The following is a 23,509-nucleotide window of genomic DNA, read 5'->3' as shown; positions in this document are numbered from 1 at the left end:
CTACATAAACTTCAATAATGCAAATGCAAAATTATGTACAAATATGAACAGTATTTATGGTAACATGCATTCTTGCTCCTTCACTTTATTTATCTTTGCAATTCTTTTATCACATTCCCTTTTGTTCTCTATATTGTTTTTTTCTCTTTCTTTTTCCTGTTCTGTGCTTACAAGAATCTCATGTAAAAGTTTGTTCCTTTCGATGAAATAGCATGGTATGCCTTAAAGGCAACCTCTTTTTGTTCTTTTTTGTAATATACTTATTATCAGTATCATTATATAAAAATATTACCGCTCATTAATTATACAAATTGAACACTTTCTTTTCTTTTCTTTTATTTATTTTTTTCTTCCTACATGGCTGTATTTATGTGATGCAAATCTTTAAGGTTCATATTTTAAGTGGCACGTGACGTTCTTAGTTCTGCGGTTAACAGTGGAAATTTCTTTACCAAAAAAAAGAAGAAAAAAAAAAAAAAAATCTATACATATGTTATACATAGTATGCATATAGCTTACGCAAGTAATGCACGAGGCACTAATAAGGACGCAGCATAATTCATTCATTTGTGGCGGGGAAAAAAAAAAAAAGAATGCAAACCGAAACAGAGAAAAGGAAAAACGTGTGGGGGCAGAAGGGGACTTTTCGTAAAATACGAAAAGTGGATATATTATGTGTTTCCAAAAAAAAAAGAAGGATTTACGCCTGACCCACGTAGCGAATTATTTGTCACTTCTGTATATCTAATTCTTCAGGTAAATGTTATTATGTAATAATTCCATTATGCGGTGATATATAGGTCATCTTTTCACCCCCTTTGTTTTACCGAATAAGGCGTAAACTACATTCCACAATTTAAAACATAGTTGTTAATGCGTATTGCATAAAATCTAGCTATCAAAAAAAAAAAAAAAAATTCCCATGTGTACCATTTCAAAGTGTCACCCTTGCATAACCTTCGGATGCAAAAATGGAAATATGTAAAAACTGACTTCTAAAGAGGACTATATTGCATGAATAAATGGTGTCGACAAATTCTGTGTATATTGCGTTGCAGTCCTGCCGCAACAGGGAGTAGGTAACCCATTAGCTTGTTCCATTCCCCTATGACCAAAAAAGAGATATTCTGAAAATGGGCCTGACATAAGCACATATGTACGCACCCGCTAGATATATATATATATACATTTTCAAAATGTGTCCAATTTCATCATACGTCAGTCATCGCCTGCCTATTTATTCCACCCACATTTTTCCATTTCAAAAAAGGAAGGAGGTAAAAATAAAAACGTTCTTTAACATACTGTTTTGAAAGGAACCGGTTTGTACAACGAGTACACTACACGCATAATTCCATAACTAGGAAAAATAAACGTGCGATAAGATCATATGCTGCTGTGTGAAAGAAAAAGAAACACCTCACATAAAACCGCAGAAGGGCAAAATAAAGAAAGGGACGTAAAAAAAAGCATTACAAACCGGCCAACGTGTTACCCCCATGCTGCAATTCTTCCGCCAACCGAAAAAAACGCAGGTTTACCAAATTACACGCGGTTCATCCTCATTTATTCTTCAACATATAAAACAATTCGCATGAAAAACAACACACTACTTGTGGAAAAACCATGAATGCTTGCTCTTTTTGTGCACATTTGTACTTACTAATGTAGCACAATGAGCAAACCCGTACGGGGAAAAAAAACACCATACAACAGTTTTCAGGGAGAGGGAACATCCAAAAGTTTGGACATAAATACAACCGTCTTTATTAATCTAACATGCCAATAAGTTCTCTGTTCTTCCTCAACAAACATTACATTGTAGACATTGTTTGCAGCTGCACTGCTCCTTTCGGCGACGTATTCATATCGTTTACGTGCTGAATGGGGCTTCTTCATAATGACAAAATTATGCTGCAGTTATTTATAACCATGGGGGATGTATACACCATATGAATTTCTCCTTCTCTGTAAAAGATGCTCAAAGGGGGTAAAAAAAGCTCCCACATGTAACACCCACCGTGGGTTACGTAAATGTGCATATATACACATAGCTACAAATTAAGTGTTCACTGCTGAAGGCACCACCTGAATTCAATATGCCTGTTTGTCCCCCTTTCTGCCATATGAAAAATGATGTCATACGTATTTTTATTCTCTATATAAACACACCATCAGCGTTGTAGCTGGTGGTTAAAATGCGTAAAAATGGAGAATGCCTTAAATTTCGTGAGAGCGAAAAAATGTATAACATATGAACCTTCATGCAAATAACATTTCGAAATGATTCTCCCTCTCTGATATTCCTTCGAACATTGCACAACTGTACTCAAGCGATTTGCTGCGCGTAAGCTAGTCCCTTCAGCAAGGAGAGATTAATAAGAAAAAAAAGCGCCCCTCCCTTCTTCTTCGTACAGAATTGTGTACATATTAACAACAAACGTATACACGAATTTACTTGATAAAGCCTATTTAAAATTGCGCCAAAAATGTTCCCTCTGTGAAAGGAAGCGCATGCACTTCACATACATCACCCTCACCATTTCGCGCGGAAAAGAGAATGGAATTTTTTTGAAGGCGCACTTAAACTATCACATTTGCAAAAGACCGCTTCGAGTACATATGTAAATCACATAAGTATATGTTTTTTTTTTCCCCTCATTTAGTCCTTTCTTTTCTTAATTTCCCAGAAATTATACACGTACATATATGCATATCCCCGTCATATTTATCCAAATGAGCACTATATAATTGGAATTAAAAAAAAAAAAAAAATTATGAACTCATTTTGCCGAGGCAGATCCAAATATTAATCTCCTAAGCAGCAGTTCTTTTTTTATTATTTTTTTTGTGCGTTGCAGCGTAAATTATGTGACCACATACCCAGGCCCAACCGCCGTCCTGCGCGTTATGTACATTTGTAATTTGCATAGCGCGTCGTACATATGTTATATGCATAATATTATCTTCATGAATGTACAATCCTTCGCCAGGACCAATTTTTTTAAGTGCCCACTGAAGGTAGGCAAGAAAAGGGTATTTTTAAATGGTCGAAATTTGCGTTAAAAAGGGCAGGGCTTAACAGGGAAAACAGATAAGGGGGACGAGGAGGCCGCACGTTCAACCACAAGCTTAATCTCTCACTGCAAGCCCTAAGTTTGCATTCCCGCGTCACACTGTGCCATAGCACATTTGTCCACCCGAACGAGAATGTTACAAAGAATTGTTGCGAATAGTCCATAAAGTCAATCATAACAAATCAAGAAAAGGAAAAAGAGCCCCATTGACCATTGACGGGAACAGCTTTCCGCCGCACGTTGCACATCCCTCTTCATAACAACCGCACGAACATCGCAAAAATGTTCTTCAACAACAATAATGGTAGTAATAACAATAATGAGGATAAGAACAACCTATTCGGGAAGAGCAACGCGCTTAATAACAATGGACAGAATGCAAACGCAACGAACATGTGGAGCATGCCCAACAACAATTTGGGAAACTCCAACTTTTTTGGTAACAACCTAGCAGGTCAGAATGCGTTAAACCAAAGCAGCACCAATAACAATATGAATAACATGGGTAGTAGCGGTGGACTCTTCAACAACAGTATGAGTGGCCAAACAAGTCTACTAAAAAATAACGGCTTCTTCGGCAGTAACGCCATGAACAATCAGGACGGCACGAATAAAAGCAGTAACCTTTTTGGGAACACACTCAACTCACAGGATAACATGAATAAAGGGAATTCCCTTTTTTCAAACAATACCAACGATTTAAATAAAAATAATAGCCTCTTCGGTAGCGCTACTTCCAGCCCTAATGCGAACACATCCACGAACACCTTTAATCAAAATTTGTTTAGTGCAGCGAAGAAGGATGTTTATCCAGGTTTTACGAGGAGCCTGGTAGGAAATAACCTGAACAGTGGTGGTTCCAGTATGTTCAAGCAAAGTACCCTAGGCAGCTCCATTGCGTTAGGAAGTCAACTAAATGATGATCGTAGCACAGAAGGTGGAGGTTTATTTTCGAAGGAACAGTTAGAGGCAGCCAAACAGATATTTGCCAACTCGTCGAATGCAAATTCTTTAGGCGGTTTCGGTAACAACAAACCAAATAACAACAATAACAACAGTAACAAATTAACATTTAGTGGCGGATTTTCCTCCAGTGTAAGTCCTTTTGCAAAAAGTAATATAAACCCATTTCAGAGTATGGCTTTGCAGGCCACTTCACAAGGTGACAAATCCCCTACTTCACCTATGCTAAATAATAACAACACAACCAAGTCCTTCTTTGCTAGTGCTAACATGAACAATAACAATGAAGGGAAAGTATCCCCCTTTGGCATGTCCCCCATGAGGACCCTCGGATCAGCAAATAAAATGAACACATTCGACGATTTTAACAAAGGTATTAAACCATTTAATCAAAATGAAGGCAGTTTATTTGGTACGAAAAATAACGCAAACAACAGCACGTCTCCTCAACTGCTGAACAATTTTAACATGTCTTTCAGTTCATTTTCCAAGACAAATACAAGTGACATTTTCAAATCGACTAACAACACCAGTACAAGTCCTTTTCTATCGTCGTTCAACAAAACGACCAACAATGAAAATCCTTTTACATCCAATTCGTTTAAATCCTCCGGTGAAGTCAAGTCAAGTGAAAATTCATTCCTCTTTAACAACTCCAGCAGTAATCTGACCCAGACGAATGCCTTTTCAAATAGCTTTTCCCTCTTTGCGAATAACCAGAGTGCCAAAGGCACCACAATGGGGAATGAAAATAAAGACACTTCCCCTAGTAACGTTTTAGCAAGTAAACCCGCTGATGGGTCAGCCAATATAAATAACGTTCCCCAGGAACAAACCAAAGGAGAGAAACCAAGTGACCAGCTTGGAACTACTACACAGAAGGAAGATCCCCAAAAGGGACAATCATGTCAGACGAACCAAAGCGGTTCTGATAAACCAGCCAAAGCGGAAGAAGAAAAAGTGCAAAAAGAAACGCCCAAAGAGGAAATACTCCCTGAAGCGAACAAACTGGATGCAGCAAAAATAACAACAGAATCTTTGGAACAGAGCAAAACCCTCTCCACCGAAAAAGACAATGCACAAAATGAAAAAAAAATTACACAGAGCGAAGAAGCAGATTCCGCAAAGAAGGACGAAAAAACAGAAAAAGCGAAGGATAGTACGTCAGGTCTCCTCAAAGGTAACTCCCTCTTGGGTTTCTCCTTCACTAAAAGTGACACAAAGGAAAATGCACCAGGGGCTAACAGTTTGGAAAAGAGCGATCAGAATAAAACCTCCACGTCCAACTTCGTGTTTAGTTTTGCCGGGAAAAGCGAAACCAACGAAAAGGGTCAAACGGTCAAACCGAACGATAAATCTGAAAATGTTGAATCGAAGGAAAAGGGCAAAAAGGATGAAAAGGAAGAAGCCTCAAATGAAGAGAAAAACACAGTACCCAGTTCAAAGGAAACCCCACCCAGTCAACAGAAAGCGGGTGAAGTAAATTTAAACCTAAAGGATAAACCTATCGAGAGTGACAAAAAAAGTGAACAGAAAGAGGACAAGAAACAGTCAGCCGATGAAGAACAGAAGGGGAAAGAACCCTCCAGTGCCCCTAAACCCTCCATTTTCAATTTTAACCTTTCACTCAGCCCCGGATCGACCGAATCGAAGGAACACAAGGACAAAACAGATGAGGAAAGTAAATCCGAGGTTAAGAAAGCTCCAGATAGTGATGCTGCAGCCATGGGCGCAACTGACAAAACGACCGAATCAAAAACGGATGATAAGAAAAAATTCTGGTCCTTTTCCTTTACCAAGAAAAAGGAAACGAAGGACCAGACGGAGTCGAATGACGTCGGGGAAAAGAGCAAATCGGGTGAGTTCAAATTTGGTGAGTTCCCCAAAGCAGGTGACCCCAACAAGCCATCCAGTTTTGGCCTAGGGCAAAGCTCCCTTTTTGGCGATATGAACAAGAAAAATGAACTCAAAAATGAAGACCCTCAAAAGGGGGGCACCATGTCCTTCTCAAATTCTTCATCCCTTTTTGGAAAGGCCTTCCAACCAGAGTCTGGCAAAGGTGGGTTCTTCTCCGGAGGGGCGGAAAAGAACAATACCTTTAGCAGTGGCAATGCCTTCTTCTCGACAAAGGAAAACTCGTCCATATTTGCATCCTCCTTCGGGAGCGCAAAAAACGAAACGCAAAACAAATCCCAACTGTTTTCGCAAAAAGAAGATGAAGACGTGGACAAAGTGGGCAATATGATAAATTTCATTTCGCTAGAAAATCGAAAAAAAAATGTGTACTTAAGTAACAATTTACAGCATGAGGAGAAAAATACAGAAAAGCAACAAGTTGAACAGAGTGAAAATATAAATCAGATCAATGAAAACAAAACGATAGATAACCAGCAGCAATATTCGTTTAATTTCCAACTAAAGGAAACGAAGGGGACCCTTCGAAATAATGAAAATACCAAAGAAATGAATTTTGAAGATTTTCCATTTTTATCTGAACAAAATGCCAAAATGCAAATGCAAAAGCTACAAATGGAGCAACAAAAACAGCTAGAGAAAGACAGAAAGAACGTCGAAAAAAATATAAGACAAAGTGAGTCTTACTTTAAGAAGGACCTGGACAAAGAAATGATAATTGACGTCATCAGTAACCTCTCCTCTTTTGTTAAAAATAAAATCAATTTTATGAATTATTGTTCAAATGAAATTTTGGACATATATAACAAAGTAGCTCATTACGATAAAATGTATTCACTTATATTGGAGGACCAAATAAAAATTGAGAAAAAACAAGAATCGCTAGAAAAAAGACTCAGACTTATAGAGAGTGAACAGTGCGATATGCTGTCCCTCCTTAACGAATTAGATAATGAAAATTCTCAAGGGTTTTTAAAAATCCTGAATGAAAAAAATGTAAACAAAGACGAGATTATTAATAATAAAAACCTCCATCTGGATATCGAAAATTTTGAAAAGCTGGTCGACAAAATGACCGGTTTGGAGGAATTAATGAATTCCCTCCACACCATGGGAAAGGACGATTTTGTGAATGACGTTATTAACAAATGCTATGTCAACGATTTGAATTGTGAAGCCATTGAAAAGCAGCTGAACGGTGCGTCCGCCGAGTTGAGAAATATGAAATGACCTGCATATATGGTGGCAGAAGTTGAACGAGAGGGCCATTCTGCAGGCCCAAAACGCTTCTTTTTTTTTATATACCCGTGTGCCTGCCCAATCTGCACACCTATTTATTATAACCTCGCTGCATTATTGCCATATTTTGGCAAAGCAGAACAAACCTTACTGTTTAATTCCACTATTTTGTTTCGTCTTCTTACATCTCTACATCGCTACATCGCATCTCTCCTCTGAGAGGGGGAAAAAAACGCCTTCAGAAGTGGCCACCCCGCAATAGGCATTAGTATAAACTCTTCGAATTATTATAACCCCCAATTCAAGGCGCATAATGTGCTAGTGATGTCAAAACATGTGCTCATATTTTACACTACTGGGGGGTAAGGTAGCACTACATTTGGGGCCGTTCCTCGGTTTGGATATTTCCCTTTTGGTGTTCCTTTACAAAAAGTATATGTATATGCCATAGCGTACGCTTACACAGATCGGACTACACATCTCACTATGATTCATTCGTCCTATACGTGTTGACATAAAGGTTGGTCATTTTGCAAAAAGGTGTTCAACTGCATCAAATAAGTAGATCACTGTATGGTGCCAAATTTGGATTAGCCTTTCTCCTGTCATATTTTTTCTACACACAAAAGTAGCAGAAAGTGGGACGAATTTTCTCCCGAATAGAAATGCTCAAGTGCTCGTCCGGCTAAACATGGAAGACATGCGGAGGCAAAAAATTTACAAATCAAAGTGAGAGAGAAAAGTTGAACAAATGGCATCACTGCAGGTTTTGCCTTTTCCTCGTTTCAACTTTGCGTTCTTTTTTCCCAGGTGTGCATTCGTGAATTTAACGAAAATTACAGACCAAGTGAAAGACAACGAAGCATAAATTTTGCAACATTAATAACAGATTAAAAAATTGTTAAACAGGTCAGAAATGCATGTTATGAGAAATATTCTGATGCTTCTTTTTTTCTTCGTTTTACTTCAAAAAATGGATGAAAACCCTTTTCTGAATTTGCACCGTTTTTTTCTTTTTTTTTTGCGCCTATTTTGTAAAACAGTAAACATGGGCAATCATTTTTTTTTTTTTATGTATTTTTTTTCCTCCACTTTTATTCGTTCACAAAACATTTGGCCCTCTGTAAATATATATTTTTTTTTCCCCCCATCGTGTTAACCATTTTTAAAATGCACATGTTAAGGATCCAACTTTAGCTGCAATGTTAGCATACCAACTTCTCCATTTTTGTGTGTATTTCCTGCGCGTTTTCCACTTCGCCCCCTCCTTTTACAACTCTTCGTGTCCATACCCAATTGACAAATAGCACGTTTTGAATAAAATTTCCAAAACACGGATCAACAAAATGAATGATGTTGAAAAAAACGTGAATCACATAAAAGAATTTGTCCAGACATTTTATTTCGCGAAAAATGTGGAAATAATAATCGATGAATCTTCCCTAAAAAATGTAAATAAAACACCCAAGGAAAATAACGCAAGCGTAATTAACCTATACTCCTGCTACGCGGTGTGGCTATGTATGAATGAGATTTACCCCTCATGGTTTGACATATCAATTCACCCGGCTCAGTTTGATTCGGAGTTGGTAAGTACTAACACGTGCGTGTGTGCCGATGGTCGAATGAGTAGCAACAAGCAGAACAGGCCAAAACGCAGCCCCCGTGGCAACTGTAGCAATTGCATTTTTTTCCTATGCGCGCAATGGAAGGGATGATGACCCACAAATATAAGACACAAGAAAGAATTGTCTTCACGCAAGGGAACACATTCCAGCACAGTTGCAAAAATGAAGGACCATACTGAAACGTCGTCCCTATGTTTGCACCTTTGTTGAGTTCTGCTTAAGTGTGCCTAAATTATATTATTCCCTCTAACCCATTATTAACCCCCTTTTCGTGAAGGACGCCTACGAGTGCTTGCTAAAATATTTGAACGAATACCATGAAAACAAGTTCGAAAGGATAATCAAAAGGGTTATCGAAAATTTATTGGCCTTGACAGTGAACGAGGTAAAACTGCCTGGACGCACGGGTGGCCACCTTTCTTTGCCCCCCAGCATATATATGTAGTGTTTACGTATATGTGGCTATCCCCTGGCCACATACCCAACCAGGTGGCTCATACACCACATGATGTGCATGTCATAGAGTGATCAAGCACATCGATATGTACCACCGCTCTCAAACTCATTGATCGAACCTCTTTTCTTCTTCCAAGTTCATCGATATATACAGCTTAGTAATTCTGGCTGCCCTCGTCTCGGATGACAAGCAAAAACACATAAATAACATTTTGTCCCTTAGTCATGAAACGCAAAAATATATACATAGCATTGTGGAGGTTTTGGACAAAGAGGTATTCTTCCTGCTCCATTTTTACCCCCCCTCTGCGTTTGCTACGCGAATGATAATTGATCATATATATATACATACATACGCGTGCATTCCTCTGGGACTACCACTTTACAGGAAAATGCGAGCAAAGAAAACAAGCTAACATCGCAGGACAGTGCTGCTAAAGGTAAATCGTAGTATGGACTACACAACCATTTTTTAAAAAATGAACAGTTTCCTAGTTAATGACAATCAGTAGCACCCCCTTTTTGAGAGTGTACCACCTCAGAATGAGCTAACTTATTCTCCAAAATGATGCATCATACGGGGAATTGTGCACAATACATATACACCTCCATAATTATGCTAACCCCCCGTGTCTACATTTTAAGTAACGTACTGTGTATAATTTCTTTCCCCCCTTTTTATGCAATGTTCGGGAAAAAAAAAAAATCCTTCCTTTAACTACCCCACAGAAGCTGAAGTAATAGAATAACTAAAATTTAAGAAAATTTAAATATTTCATCCACACATAGCATATATGCGCAATTCACCAAGTGCTCATATTCGTGCACCATGTGTCCAGAGGAACATCCCACTTATGCCCCACCCTTCCCCTGCAGAACCTGACTGAATCCATGAAAAACGAAATCAAGCAGCTCAAGGAAAAAGTGAAATATCTAGAAATGGAAAATGAAAATTTAACCAATTCACTGACAGAGAAAAATAAAACAATCGAGGAAAACACCGAGAAGATGGAGAATCTGCAAAAGCAAATTAATGCAGCTTGCGAAAAGTCCAAAAATCAATATATGGCACAAATAGAAGAGCAAGAAAGGAAAATCCATGAATTGCAAAGCAGCTTAGAAAAACAAACGAAAGATAAAAGCCTCTTAGAAAATGATTTAAAAGGAAAAATCAAAGAGTTGGAGGACGAACAAAATATCCTAAAGCAAGAAAATTCCAATATCGAAAATTTGCAAAATAAAATAAATAAATATAAAGAAAAATTGGACAGTCTAATGGTTGTTCAGAATATCAACAAGGAATTGGAGGACAAGCTTAGAGTAATTTTTTCAACTAAAAAAAGATGTGCCCTTATAGAATGAAGATGTGCATCTGGGTCATGAACATAATTATTTTGCCCAGATTAAGTCAATATTTGGTTTATTAAAGACATGCTCAGTGCGTTAATCCCATAATTCGTCTTCTTTGCGCCCTTCACAGGATAACACTCAAAAAATGGTGGACATGGAAAATGAAGTGGAAAAGTTGAAGCTCGAATCAAGCAATCTCATTATATATAAGGATAAATGCGCAGGTTTGTTAACTCGTTTCATCTACTCCATTTTATTTCTCCATTTTGCTGCTCACTCCATCCGAACAAATTTCCCCAACGTACATACCCGCTTCGCCTTCTTCTCCACACCACTCCAGATTTGGATGCCAACTTAGTGAACGCAAAGACGGAGAATGAAAAACTGAAACAAGACCTCGACGAGAAAAACAAAACCCTGCAAATGCTGAAAAATGACTTGTAATTTAACAAAAAAGGAAAAAAAAAAAAAAAAAAAAAAAAAAACGTGTATTTGCTCACACAATTTATTTACCAATTCACCCCTTTCAGAGAGGCGAAAAACCAGTCCTACGAACAGCTGAAGAAGGAGCAAAATTTTGACAAAATCAACATGTAAAACATTATAAAGCGCCCCTCTCTATATGCACTTACACATGCATACGTGAACTCGGGCACGTGTGCATTGACGAGCAAACGGATAGTCTTATTCAACGCATAAACTTTTGCGAATTGTTAAATGGCTTAGCACTTTACTTGCTCATCCCCATTTTAGAGGACTAAGTAACGTGGACCAAACGGAAGAATTGATCAGACTTAAAAAGGAAAACGAAAATTTAAAGCAGAAAGTGTCGGAAGACACGAGTCACGACATGAACAAAGTGAAGGAGGTAGACCTTTAATTGTCCTTCCATAGGCTTCAGTCACTATGTATAACTGTGCGTACCTATAAAAACACGTGAGCATAATACACCTTCTGTACTTTTTCCACCCTCTTAGCTTGAAAACGAAATTGACGATTTAAAGAGAATAAATAAAAAGCTAGAAGATAAAATGTCGGAAATTATGGATAAGCAGGACGCAAAAGACGACCCAACTCTGCAGGAAAAATATGAGGTGAGGAATGGAAAGTGCAACTCTTCATTCGGCGCAAAGGGTTGCTTATTTTTTTTTATATTTTTTCTTTTTTTTTTTTTTTTTTTTTTTTTTTTTTTAGAAAACGTTAAAAGAAATGGAGGAGAAGCAGAAGGAAATAGAAGCAAAGCAGCAAGAAATTAAAGAACTGACAGAGGTTATCATTTTACCCACCTTTTCCTCTTTACCAATCTGTGTACATGCCCCTGCATCGAATGCATGTACACGAATTTATAACTTTTTCCCAATGCGTAATCTACAAAAGTGACATCGATTTTTTTTTTTTTCCCATTTGAAGACGAACCAAAAGATGAAGATAGAGATGTCTAATATGCAGGGGAATTCAGACATAGCAATAAATGTAATTCTATTTTTCTACTTTTTCTTTTATAAGTCCTATTAACAGGAAATATTTATCAGAAAAAAATGACCACATCCCATTCTTCCCCTTAACACAGGAAAAAATCATAAAGCTAGAAGCCGAGTTGCTAATGGAGAAGAAGAATTGTGGACTTGTCGAAGAGACCACAAAGAATAAACTAAGCAAGGAATTTAATGCGGTACAGACAGAAAATAAAAAGCAAAGAAAAATGAACTGCTCGTTGGATAAAAATAATCACAACAAGTTATTTCAAATTGATGAGTCACGCACCCTAATGCGCTTTCATACGATGCAACACTTTTCCTTCTATGCAATTTTGCCCCACATTAGGCTTTACAAATCTTTAAGGAACAATTACAAATTAGAGAAAAGGAAACCGAATACTACAAGGACGCACTGTACTGCAAAAGGGGAACCACCTAACGAGCATTTATGAGCGTGTACAACACACATATATATGTGTATAGTACGCCCCTTACTGGGGGGTTCAAAACCTCAAATTGCTTTTTTTTTCGTTCAGGAAAACGCAAGTTGATATTTCCAAGGATGAACAGAAACTGTTAAGCGAAATTATCCATGGCTTAGGTCTCAAGTACAAACAGTTACAAACTTACAATTTGTCCTTACGGAACGAAATCACCGCAATAAAATTAAGGTACCAATTATTTTTGCGCTTCTGTTGCTGGAACCTATTCCTAATGATTGTGTGTGCCGGCGTCTCACTATGTATGGAATTGATTTTTTCTTTTTTTTATTTTGCCACATGTACTCATTTTCCCCTTAACGCAGAGCCCAAACGTGCGCAGAAATGGAGAAGAAATAAAAGAAACTCCTTTTTAAATAATCTTGTCCATTTTCCTTCCCCATTTTTGTTTTTCAAAAAGCATTTCAAATTATGAATGAGCTTATCGGAAACGACGAAGTCGTTGATAAAACTAACACTTCTCAATCGCAGACATTTGTGGGGAATCCCCTTTTTTATGGATTCATCTTGACCCTGTATAGTTGGAACATGTATATTTAACAAGACAAAGGATACACTGTGCGCACATTCCTTGCTGATGTAAAAAGACTGAACCTTTCATTAGTTCCGTACTTTCTGCATATTCACCTATTAAAACTTCTTTTCCCCCTTCGGAGCGTTGTATTTTTTTATAGGTGCAATTTTTTTCATTAATTTTTTTAAGTCATACACAACGCTTACATTTTGTTATCCTCTTCGCAACCCCCTTTTAAAACACTTTAATTTTTTGTTTTTTTTTTCCTCCGTGTGGAGGTTAAGAAGGTGAAGAAAACGGAAAAAAAAATTGTAAACGCCATTGGTTATGTTGAACGAACTTACCTCGTGATGACGCATTTTGCGAACACCTAGCAGGAAATGCACACGCATGTATATATGCATATACATTTTAATAGGTTTATGACAACACCTGTCAGTTCATTTGTGTGCACAGAGTGCTCTAACAGTTAAGCCACTCCATATTTTACCCTTCCACTTCATTTTCCATGTTTACCATTTTTTACCCCTTTGAGGAAAACAACTTTAGGCTTGCAAAAGGGACGACAATGCAGTTGCGCACGCCCCGTGTGAGTTTTACGAAAAATGTAGAAATAATTAAAAAAGGGGGAATTTTGCGTGCACACGTGTTCCCAATCCGGTTCACAATATTTTCCCGCATTAATTGAGGGTAAAAATAAAATTCAGTAACGAGCATGCACGTATACATGTGTATATACACACTTTTGCATTTTACAATATTTACAGACACGCGTGCAAAGCGGGCGCTCAACCCCAAGGACAGGGTAACATTCCTTTTTTTAACTTCATTTTGGCGAAATAAGCGTAAAATGTACCAAAGCAGAGATTGTTACACTATTTAACACTCTTTTTTCATATACCATCGTAGCATTTGCAAAATAGCACTGGCTTAAATGTATTTTTAAATGCAGTTTTATCCGCATTGTGAAGAAAAAAAAAAAAATTTAAATTAAACCTAAACGTGGCACAAAATGTAGATATATTTAAAGGTCAAAAAAAAGTGTGCAACTGTCTTCGGGGAAATTATCACTCGTTCGGAGGGGGGAAAAAAAAAGAAGGAAAGCCTCAAAATGCAGTGAAATATGCATACACCTGTATTTCTTAAAAGACGACTAACAGTGAAATTAAAATGGGAAGTAGCACTCTTAGTACTTTTTCCTATTTATTATGAAAGGTGGAAATTCTTTTTTGTGTGAGAAAAAAAAAAAAAAAATACTTTTTACCAACAGTTCAAGAACGTTCACAAGTTCCGACTTATTGTTATTATTAGCAGGGAGCACTACATTGCCTTTGATAGAACAAAACGTAAAATACACACTATGCAATTTCTGCTAAAAAAAAAAAAAATTAACCAAGGATTTGTTAAAAAGCATGGGCTTTACCGTTTTCGCGTCACTTGTTAACACCTTATAAGCATATTTAGGGCTACCCCTGTTGGAAAAAAAAAAAATTATCGTGTAAAATGTTCATGCATAAGCACATATCGTTAACCCGCCCAAAATTGTTTACACAAAATTGACCAAAGGGGAATAAGGAAAAGGCTTGCAAAAAGTACATAAAAGTGCAAATTTCACCATTCTTTTTTATAAGAACTTTTAAGCACAAAAAATATGTGCCATAAAAGCAGAATTTTTACCAACTTTTGAACATTAAATAATATCCTGACCACTTTGTCTGAACAAATGAAAAAGGGAAGGAGGAAAAGAACTTAATCCAACGCACCACTTGGCTTTATATATCCTGACAGAATTTTTTTTTTTTTTTTTTATTTACATTCTTCCATATAGCGGAAAAAAAAAACAAAATAAATGTACAAGTTTACACAAAATTGGAATAACAAAAAAAACATTTCTTTTCCTTTTTTTTTTTTTTTTTTTTTTTCGTACATTTCCAGTGTATATAAATATGCTAATGGAAAACATGTGAAAAAAAAAAAAAAAAACACACATATGCATATACATTTACATATACACCAACAAATAGGCACAAAACATTATATAAAAAAAAAGGGAAGGAAAACGTTGAAACAATACTTTGTATTTGTATACAGACTTTTTTTTTCCTTCAAAAAATCCCTGCTTGGAAATGTACAATATTGATATTTACATATTTTTACATACGTGCGTATGTGAATAAGCAAGCGTGTATAATACCTGCGAGTATCACTTTTTTTTTTCCTCCTTTCCCCAAAGAAAAAAATATTCGTGTACATATCTGCGCCATTACTGTTTTAACGAATTGCATATACAACAAACGTTCTGCGAGTAATTATTATATTTTACAAGAATTAAAAAAAAAAATTACAAGCACAAAAATTAAAGCATAAATATATGTAAAATAAGCATTTACGTATGCACACAAATAATTAATCACGCAACCCCCTTGTATTTTTGTTTTTATGTACTCATTTTTATCTCATATTCACCTTTCCATTTTTATATTTAGTATTTACTACGTTTTAAAAACAATTTATTTTTTTTGTTTTATAATCATTCATTCATATAAAAATGAGAGAAGTAATAAGTATTCATGTAGGACAAGCTGGTATTCAAGTTGGAAATGCTTGCTGGTAACCAAAAAATGAGAAAAAAAAATGTGCTCACCCTGTACACATCATTCGTCTGCCTCATGTGCCTTACCACCCATGTTGTGCATTTTTTTTTTTTTAACATCGTGCCACCCCATTCATTAAAAATGGGAAGAGCATGCCAATAGTCTCCTTAACGTGCACACACCTTTTATTTTGTGTTAACACTAACACACACACTTTTGTGTATTTGTCTGCATGCACGTTTGCCATATTTACATTGCATATTTTGACATTGTAAGATATATTTTTTGCGTAGTGTGTGTTTGGGTTGGTTTACCAGTGAGTTAATCCTTCTACACCCGCTGCAAATCGTGCGTATAAACACAATTGAACGCTTACACACCCTTTGCACACCTTGCAACCACCTCTTAGGGAACTGTTTTGCCTGGAACATGGAATACAACCGGATGGTCAAATGCCCTCGGACAAAGCTGCCAGAGCAAACGATGATGCTTTTAATACCTTTTTTTCAGAAACGGGTGCAGGAAAACACGTAAGCAGGGAAAAATAGCTCAACCGTTGATTAACTCTTTTTACGCGCCTACTTCTAAAGAGGAATGTGCGCTCTCCTATATGGCGCAAACTATCAGCCAGTCGAAATTTCCTCGTTTCCTTGTGTTCATATCCTACGCGCATTACGTACGAACAGTGTGCATACTAATTGTAGACAAATGAGCAAATTTCCCATGCTTTGTGATTTTTATTTGTTCTCGTGCAATAATGTAGAATGGATTTTACATGATTGGGCGTCCTATTGGCATATGCCAGCAAATACTTGTGTACATGTATCTGTGCATGCTCATAAATATTCCCCCCCTTTTTTTTTCAGGTCCCGCGTTGCGTCTTCGTCGACCTAGAGCCAACCGTTGTAGATGAAGTGAGAACAGGAACATATCGTCAGCTGTTTCACCCAGAGCAATTAATATCAGGAAAGGAAGATGCCGCAAACAATTTCGCAAGGGGTCACTACACCATAGGAAAGGAAGTCATAGATGTGTGCTTAGACAGAATTAGAAAGCTAGCCGATAACTGTACGGGTCTACAAGGTTTCTTAATGTTTAGTGCTGTTGGTGGTGGTACCGGAAGTGGTTTTGGCTGTTTAATGCTAGAAAGATTATCAGTTGATTATGGAAAGAAATCGAAGCTGAACTTTTGCTGCTGGCCTTCACCTCAAGTGTCCACAGCTGTGGTGGAACCATACAACTCGGTTTTATCGACCCACTCTCTACTAGAACACACCGATGTGGCGATCATGTTAGACAATGAAGCTATCTACGACATATGTAAAAAAAACTTGGACATCGAAAGGCCCACCTATACAAACTTAAACAGACTAATAGCTCAGGTCATATCATCGTTGACGGCTTCTCTACGATTTGATGGTGCCCTAAATGTGGACGTTACGGAGTTTCAGACAAACTTAGTGCCTTACCCACGTATCCACTTTATGTTGTCCTCATATGCTCCAGTTGTTAGTGCGGAGAAGGCATACCATGAGCAGCTATCCGTGTCAGAAATTACCAATTCGGCGTTTGAACCAGCAAATATGATGGCTAAATGTGACCCCCGTCATGGAAAGTACATGGCTTGTTGTTTAATGTATAGAGGTGATGTCGTGCCCAAGGATGTCAACGCAGCTGTTGCGACTATTAAGACGAAAAGAACAATTCAGTTTGTTGACTGGTGCCCAACTGGATTCAAGTGTGGTATTAATTACCAACCACCAACTGTTGTTCCTGGGGGTGATTTAGCGAAAGTGATGAGAGCCGTCTGCATGATAAGTAACTCCACCGCAATTGCTGAAGTGTTCTCTCGAATGGATCAGAAATTTGACCTCATGTATGCTAAGAGAGCATTTGTCCACTGGTACGTTGGAGAAGGTATGGAAGAGGGAGAGTTTAGTGAAGCCAGAGAAGATTTGGCTGCTTTGGAAAAAGATTACGAAGAGGTCGGTATTGAGACCAACGAGGGAGAAGGGGAAGACGAAGGATACGAAGCGGAATATTAGAGAACGTGGCATGAACCCATGTTACAAACGAATTAGTTGCGCTCAGCACGCGCAATAAGTATATATATATGTACATATAATATATATACCAATGTTCGCACGATGTGCTGCCAAATAGTAGGTGTAAAAGTGTAGGAAAAAAACAAAAGAGACAGTCACCATACACTCACCCCATCTATCATGTTATGCAAGTGCAAACAAAAAATAGGTATCATAATTATTTCATTTTTATATGTTTTCTTTTTTTTTTTTTTTTTTTTTTGTAATAAAAAAAAATTTTCAATTAAAAAAAAAAATTAGATGTAAGCGCGAAGAAATTTTTAATACATAAAAATGTATGCACACATATTTACAACGTTTCTGCATATTGAAGAACTAATTCATACGTACATTCTCACGTGCGCATACATGTGTATGCCCACCTCATTTCCACTTCGTGAACGTGCATGTGCATACATCCATGTATCAGCGAATGCATGCTCATACATAGTATGTATGCGTACCTATGTGTAAATATATGTGGATATATATATGTACACATGCACACATGGACACATGCCAATCTGCCCACGTTCATTTCCCCACTAACACTTCAGCACTTGTTGTAAAAAGCGTGCCTCTTGAGCCAGTATACATTTCGGTGGAAATAAGTAAAAGAAGCAATTTTTTATTTTGCCGTTTTTCGCGCATATATGTGTAAACGCACATGTGAGGAGGTATGAATGTAAAAACCTGTAAGCAGGAAAAAATAACAAAATTAAGAAAATTTTAAATAGCCCTATTCGTCCCACTTTAAAAGTAAGGACATATTGTGAATAAAAGGAGGTTCTCCAAATGGGCATATAGGAGTCGCGCATCTTCCCGTATAACGGTCTTTCTTCTTCAATGTTCTTTTTTTTTTTTTTTTTTTCTCACACACAATATTGCCAAATGGCATATTCGAACCGAAATGTGTAGTTACACGCAGTAAGGGGGAAATATACTTGTCTACGCGCGTAATGTTGTATACGCACACGTGCTAATCTTGCTGGATCTTCCCAATGGTGTTGTTGTTAAGAAGGATTAATACTGTAACAGCAATTTTTGGTGGACGGAATTTAACCTAACACATGGTACAATTTGGTCTAACATATGTGCCTTTTTTCTTTTTAACTAATAAAACTATTCTGTTGCGCGAACGGACGGGAAATGTGTGGCTGCGCAAATGGGTTGTATAAATTGATTGTATGTAAATTTTAGCTTGTTGTTTCTCCCATTTTGTCGTTGCACCGCTTGGCGGTTTTTCGGTTTGTTTCCCTGCACTGCTTCCCCGTATTGTCCTGAACCTGAAAATACCCAATACAATGAGAGTATCCTTCCTTTTAACCAGCGCCCTAATTCTTCCCCTTTTGTGTAATGGAGCGCTCGGTAAACTTATATCCGACAGTAGAATATTCCTGAAGCACAAAGACGCCTACTGCTTATATGCCGAAAATGTTATTGAAAATAACAAATTTGAAGTAGCTTCGGATGACTGCGATAAGTTAGCACATGGAAATGAGGTAAAAGGGGGTATATACACATAAACGTAACTGTCTACATATATCAGCTTCTTTTTAGCTCCATGAGAATTGTTATGCCTTTGTGAAATTTAGCCCCAATAGCCACACCCACGTGAGCCAACTTGCCATTTCACCCCCTTGTAGAGACAAATCACCTGGCTGTCCTCCACGAACGGAAGACTCAGAACGCAAAATGGACTGTGTCTAAAAACATACAAAAACTTCCTAACCGTTTCGACTTGCTCCCCAGATTTGAACGATAAGTCGGAAATGTGGAAAATCGATTCGGAAAAAAGACTCAGAAATGAAAATAACACCTGCGCTCAGCTAGCTGGGAATAAATTATTTGCCTTCACTTGCAATGACCTATCCACAAGGGAGTTCGAAATTAAGGTCTTTTCCGAGGAGGAAGTAAATTTGATGAAAGCAAAATATGCACACAAAAAGTTACAAAATGTCAATGAAGAAAGTTTGCAAAATTTTCATTCAAAGTCAGAAGTACTGATTAAGAGCTACACAGAAGTTGAAGGAAAAATTAATAAATTTTTAAACATAGAAAAGGAAATGATTAAGGAAAAGGAAAAAATTGCAAACTTAATGACTGACATTAAATCTCTCATAAACACCTCTTCCTCTTTGGCGAATTATGGAACGGGTGCCCTCATGAAAATATATGACAACATTGATATAAGCAGAAGGAATAATTTGCTGAGAGTTCCTCTCGAAAGTTTAGAAGTAAATGAAGAAAAATTAAACGAACTGGGAATTGAAAACGGACAAGTCAAAATTGTCATTCAAAGTTTTCTTAACCCTCCAGATGATGGGAACTACACATTTGTTGCGAAAAATGTGGTAGGAAAGTTGATTGTTAAGGTAGACAGTAGGGAAATTATTTCAAACGCAGATATGGCAAATGAAACAACTGTAAGTAGCTCCCTTGTTCATTTAGCCAGAAATAAACTCGTCCCAATACACATCGAGGTGTCATCTGCTGGGGTTGAAACCAACCCACCCATGCCATCCTTCTCATTATTCTGGTCCTCCAAACAAACACCTGAAGAAGTTATAAATTCTCTATACTTGTACACCACTGTTTATGAAAAGGTTTGCTACACCCCGTTTCAGAAAAAAATAGACTGCGCCACAACCTTCGAGAGAGTACCTAGGGAAAATAGGGAGTCTCATTTTTTGTGCCCTTCCGACTGCTTAGCAGCAGGGGGTACGCTCAGTAAGGGCACTTCGAATGGGGAACCCCCCAATTTGGATGTAACACATCCCCCCTGTTACCCACTAACTTCCCCCATGTGCGCCTCCGCAGTCGAGGCAAATTTGCTACCACACGAACGAGGCGGCATCATAAAGGTAACCATAAAAGAGAGAACAAACGACAAAGGCACTTCCTCACCCTGTGCACTGATTCTACCAACCAACATGGAAGACAATACATTTAAAGGAATCACAGACATTAAGCTGGTAGACATGGACGATTTTTTCCTGAATTATGACACGAACAGAAATCTCTATGAAGGGTACACAGGAGTTGTGACAGACGATAAGCATTCCTTACTGACAAAAACTGATTTTTCCAAAAGGTACATCTCAGATATTGAAATAAATTGTGACAAAAATTTACCAGACAATTATGAATTCAGTTCTGGGTCCTTCATCGTGAAACGGATCCAGCGCTCCAATTTAACAAAAAGGGAAGAAAGCATAGTGGTAGATGCATTTGCATTGTTTGAAAAATACACAAGTGCAGATAGTACCCCTATTTATCTACCCGGGTGGACAAGAAAAACGTGTAACAATATTCAGCTGTACATAAAGTATAGACAACCGAACGGTATGATGAACTACCCATCTTTATTACTAACCTGCGATGATACATTTGAACAAATCCATTTTAGTAGCGAAAATCTTGTAGTTGCACGATGCTTGCCTTACTGTCTCCACAGTGAGAAGTCAGTCCTAGGATCCTACATTTACGGACCCCAGTCAGCCATATGCAAATCTGCTATTCACTCTGGTATCATAACAAATAAAGGAGGGGGACTCATACAGATAAGAAAACTGCAAAATATTACACAGTCGTTCACTAGCACCATGACAATAACGAGGAATGGCGTTATTGCTACCATCGGTGATCACAATAGTGAAGATTCTTACTACTTAACAAAACCTAATGGATCCATTTGTAACTTCCCAAGAACATCCCACAATATTAACGAGTCGCTAAATTCGGACTCAAGTGAAGATGCTCTTTTCTCCTTCATCCAGACGAAGTCATACCTCATGGATGTCCCCCCCGTTGCCCTAGTGCACCAGAAGCACGCCGTTTTGAAGAACCAACTAGTTAACATGCACAATTTGTACAACACAGAAAGTTACAAGAGGGGATTACTAGGTGGTACAAATGGACCTGAGCGCGAAATTCAGCCGCTTCAAAGAGGTGACCATGTTGCTCATTCACCACCCGTACAACAGAACCCGCAACTGTTGGACTCCTTCAACACATTCCAGCAAAGCTACGACGCGCAAAAGGGACACCTCCACCAATTGGCAAAAAAACAAAAAGACATTTTCTCCAACTTAACAATAAAAAATAAACAGATAAACAATTTGAATAAGACCTTGTCCAACTTAAGGAATGAGCAAAGGAAGTATGAGACCTTCATCCGGGAGAACCAATCATCCGTGGTGTCCCTGATAAAACAATTTGCACTAATCACAAATAGAAAAAAAATTATCATAGAAAAGTTGGAGAAGGCACTAGCAGACATCAAACCAATAACCGTACAGACATTTGAAGAAAAATACAACTCCACAAATATAAATGACAACTACGTCATCATGGATGGTAGGAATATAAGCGGGTCATCAAACTGGGCTGTGGAAAAATTCACCAATGGAAACCTCTTTGCGGCTATCACAAATGATAGGTTTATAAAATCCGGGGATGAGATATACGCTTCCTACATCCTCCAGAGACACACTAAGGTGTACAAAGGCTTCATCTCCTGCGACGTTAAAATACCATATGAAGGAAATATAGGAATCCTCATCAAGTACAAAGACCATAATAATTACTCCAATTTTGTAATAAACAAAAAGGAGTTCTACTTTGTCGAAATGGCTGATGGGAAAAGGAGTCCACCAATTAGGAAAAGGCAAATAAGAAACTTGCCCTCCCAGCTTGGCGCGTGGGCAACTCTCTTTATCGAGTTTGGCTATAAAAATATTAGGGCCTACATAAACGGGAAATATGTCAGCGGATTTGAAACAAAAAATGATTCCTATGGATACGTAGGAGTTGGGATGAACAACTGTAAGGAAAAAATATTTTTCGATAAAATTGTCATAGGTTCTCTCGATCAAGCCAAATACTACAGAGGGGCAAGGAAGTCAATTACCATTCGTTCCACGAACGACATGATGAATGATTTCCACAAAGTGGAGAAAACAAATCACTCAAATGAAAAGCCAATCAGCGAAGAAGCCACAAATACAGATAGCCAAATTACGTGCAAACCATTCACAGAAAGGTGCAACCTCCCATTAGACACTAACTGGATTGTTCCTTTAAACACCTTTTGGAAGATTCACAAAAATTTCGCTTTGAACTCAATTTGGGCAGATACCAAAAGGGGAGAACAAACTGAACGTGTTTACCCCGATGGGAATAATCAAATTGGAAAAACCAACACCGACGAGTGTTATCTTCATTCCGCGCAGAAACAGAAAGAAGAAGAAAATCTGCTCATCCCATCAATCATACTTTTAAAACGTCACAACATATGTACCAACATGAAAGCATTTTCTCTCGAAACATCCATTAACTTAAAACCTTTGACAAAATCTGGGGTCATTTTCAGAGTCTTATCATCTGATGATTTTTTATCTGTCATATTGGACACCACACAAATGGATGGTAAATTGTATCTCCTCAAAATTAGTAACGGAATTCCATACCAGCTGAACGCACCAACGCATATGCCAATAGCCCCAGATATGTGGCACCATTTAATGGTGTCCTACAACGGGGAACGAGTGAACGTCACGCTGAATGACGAACTGGTGGTCAATTCGAAACTTAACCAGCGCAGCACCGAGTTGGGCAATGTCGGGTTGATAACCCTAACCGGGGAGTCTAAGTTTAAAGGCATCTCCTTCGTTCCACAGTAATTCACGGGAAGAAGTAGCGAAAGGGGGG

At 37.8% G+C, this 23,509-nt stretch overlaps 4 protein-coding genes across 4 annotated transcripts; all 4 read left to right on the top strand.

The window, feature by feature from the left end:
• Positions 1 to 3,359: 3,359 nt before the first annotated feature.
• PCOAH_00018920 (Uncharacterized protein) lies at positions 3,360 to 7,184 on the top strand (the record flags this gene model as incomplete). The annotated part of the gene is made up of 1 exon (XM_020058701.1): positions 3,360 to 7,184. The coding sequence occupies one exon, from the start codon at positions 3,360 to 3,362 to the stop codon at positions 7,182 to 7,184; it is 3,825 nt and encodes a 1,274-aa protein (XP_019914290.1).
• Positions 7,185 to 8,539: 1,355 nt separating this feature from the next.
• Positions 8,540 to 12,944, top strand: PCOAH_00018910 (Uncharacterized protein; the record flags this gene model as incomplete). Its single annotated transcript, XM_020058700.1, has 16 exons — positions 8,540 to 8,782; positions 9,099 to 9,206; positions 9,415 to 9,552; positions 9,666 to 9,727; positions 10,154 to 10,597; positions 10,758 to 10,851; positions 10,968 to 11,067; positions 11,158 to 11,220; positions 11,381 to 11,495; positions 11,605 to 11,721; positions 11,822 to 11,896; positions 12,038 to 12,100; positions 12,198 to 12,299; positions 12,452 to 12,519; positions 12,642 to 12,776; positions 12,911 to 12,944. 12 exons carry the CDS (start codon positions 10,169 to 10,171, stop codon positions 12,942 to 12,944), a joined length of 1,395 nt encoding a protein of 464 aa, XP_019914027.1.
• A 2,229-nt stretch (positions 12,945 to 15,173) lies between these two features.
• PCOAH_00018900 (Tubulin alpha chain) lies at positions 15,174 to 17,758 on the top strand (the record flags this gene model as incomplete). Its single annotated transcript, XM_020058699.1, has 3 exons — positions 15,174 to 15,729; positions 16,123 to 16,243; positions 16,580 to 17,758. 3 exons carry the CDS (start codon positions 15,668 to 15,670, stop codon positions 17,756 to 17,758), a joined length of 1,362 nt encoding a protein of 453 aa, XP_019914150.1.
• A 1,343-nt stretch (positions 17,759 to 19,101) lies between these two features.
• Positions 19,102 to 23,481, top strand: PCOAH_00018890 (Uncharacterized protein; the record flags this gene model as incomplete). Its single annotated transcript, XM_020058698.1, has 2 exons — positions 19,102 to 19,299; positions 19,444 to 23,481. The coding sequence occupies 2 exons, from the start codon at positions 19,102 to 19,104 to the stop codon at positions 23,479 to 23,481; spliced, it is 4,236 nt and encodes a 1,411-aa protein (XP_019913926.1).
• Between the last annotated feature and the right edge of the window lie 28 nt (positions 23,482 to 23,509).

The sequence above is a fragment of the Plasmodium coatneyi genome, chromosome 7 (assembly GCF_001680005.1).
Source record: "Plasmodium coatneyi strain Hackeri chromosome 7, complete sequence".
Taxonomy (NCBI): domain Eukaryota; phylum Apicomplexa; class Aconoidasida; order Haemosporida; family Plasmodiidae; genus Plasmodium; species Plasmodium coatneyi.
The sequence above is the reverse complement of the archived record's forward strand: the minus strand, read 5'-3'. Positions and strand labels throughout refer to the sequence as shown.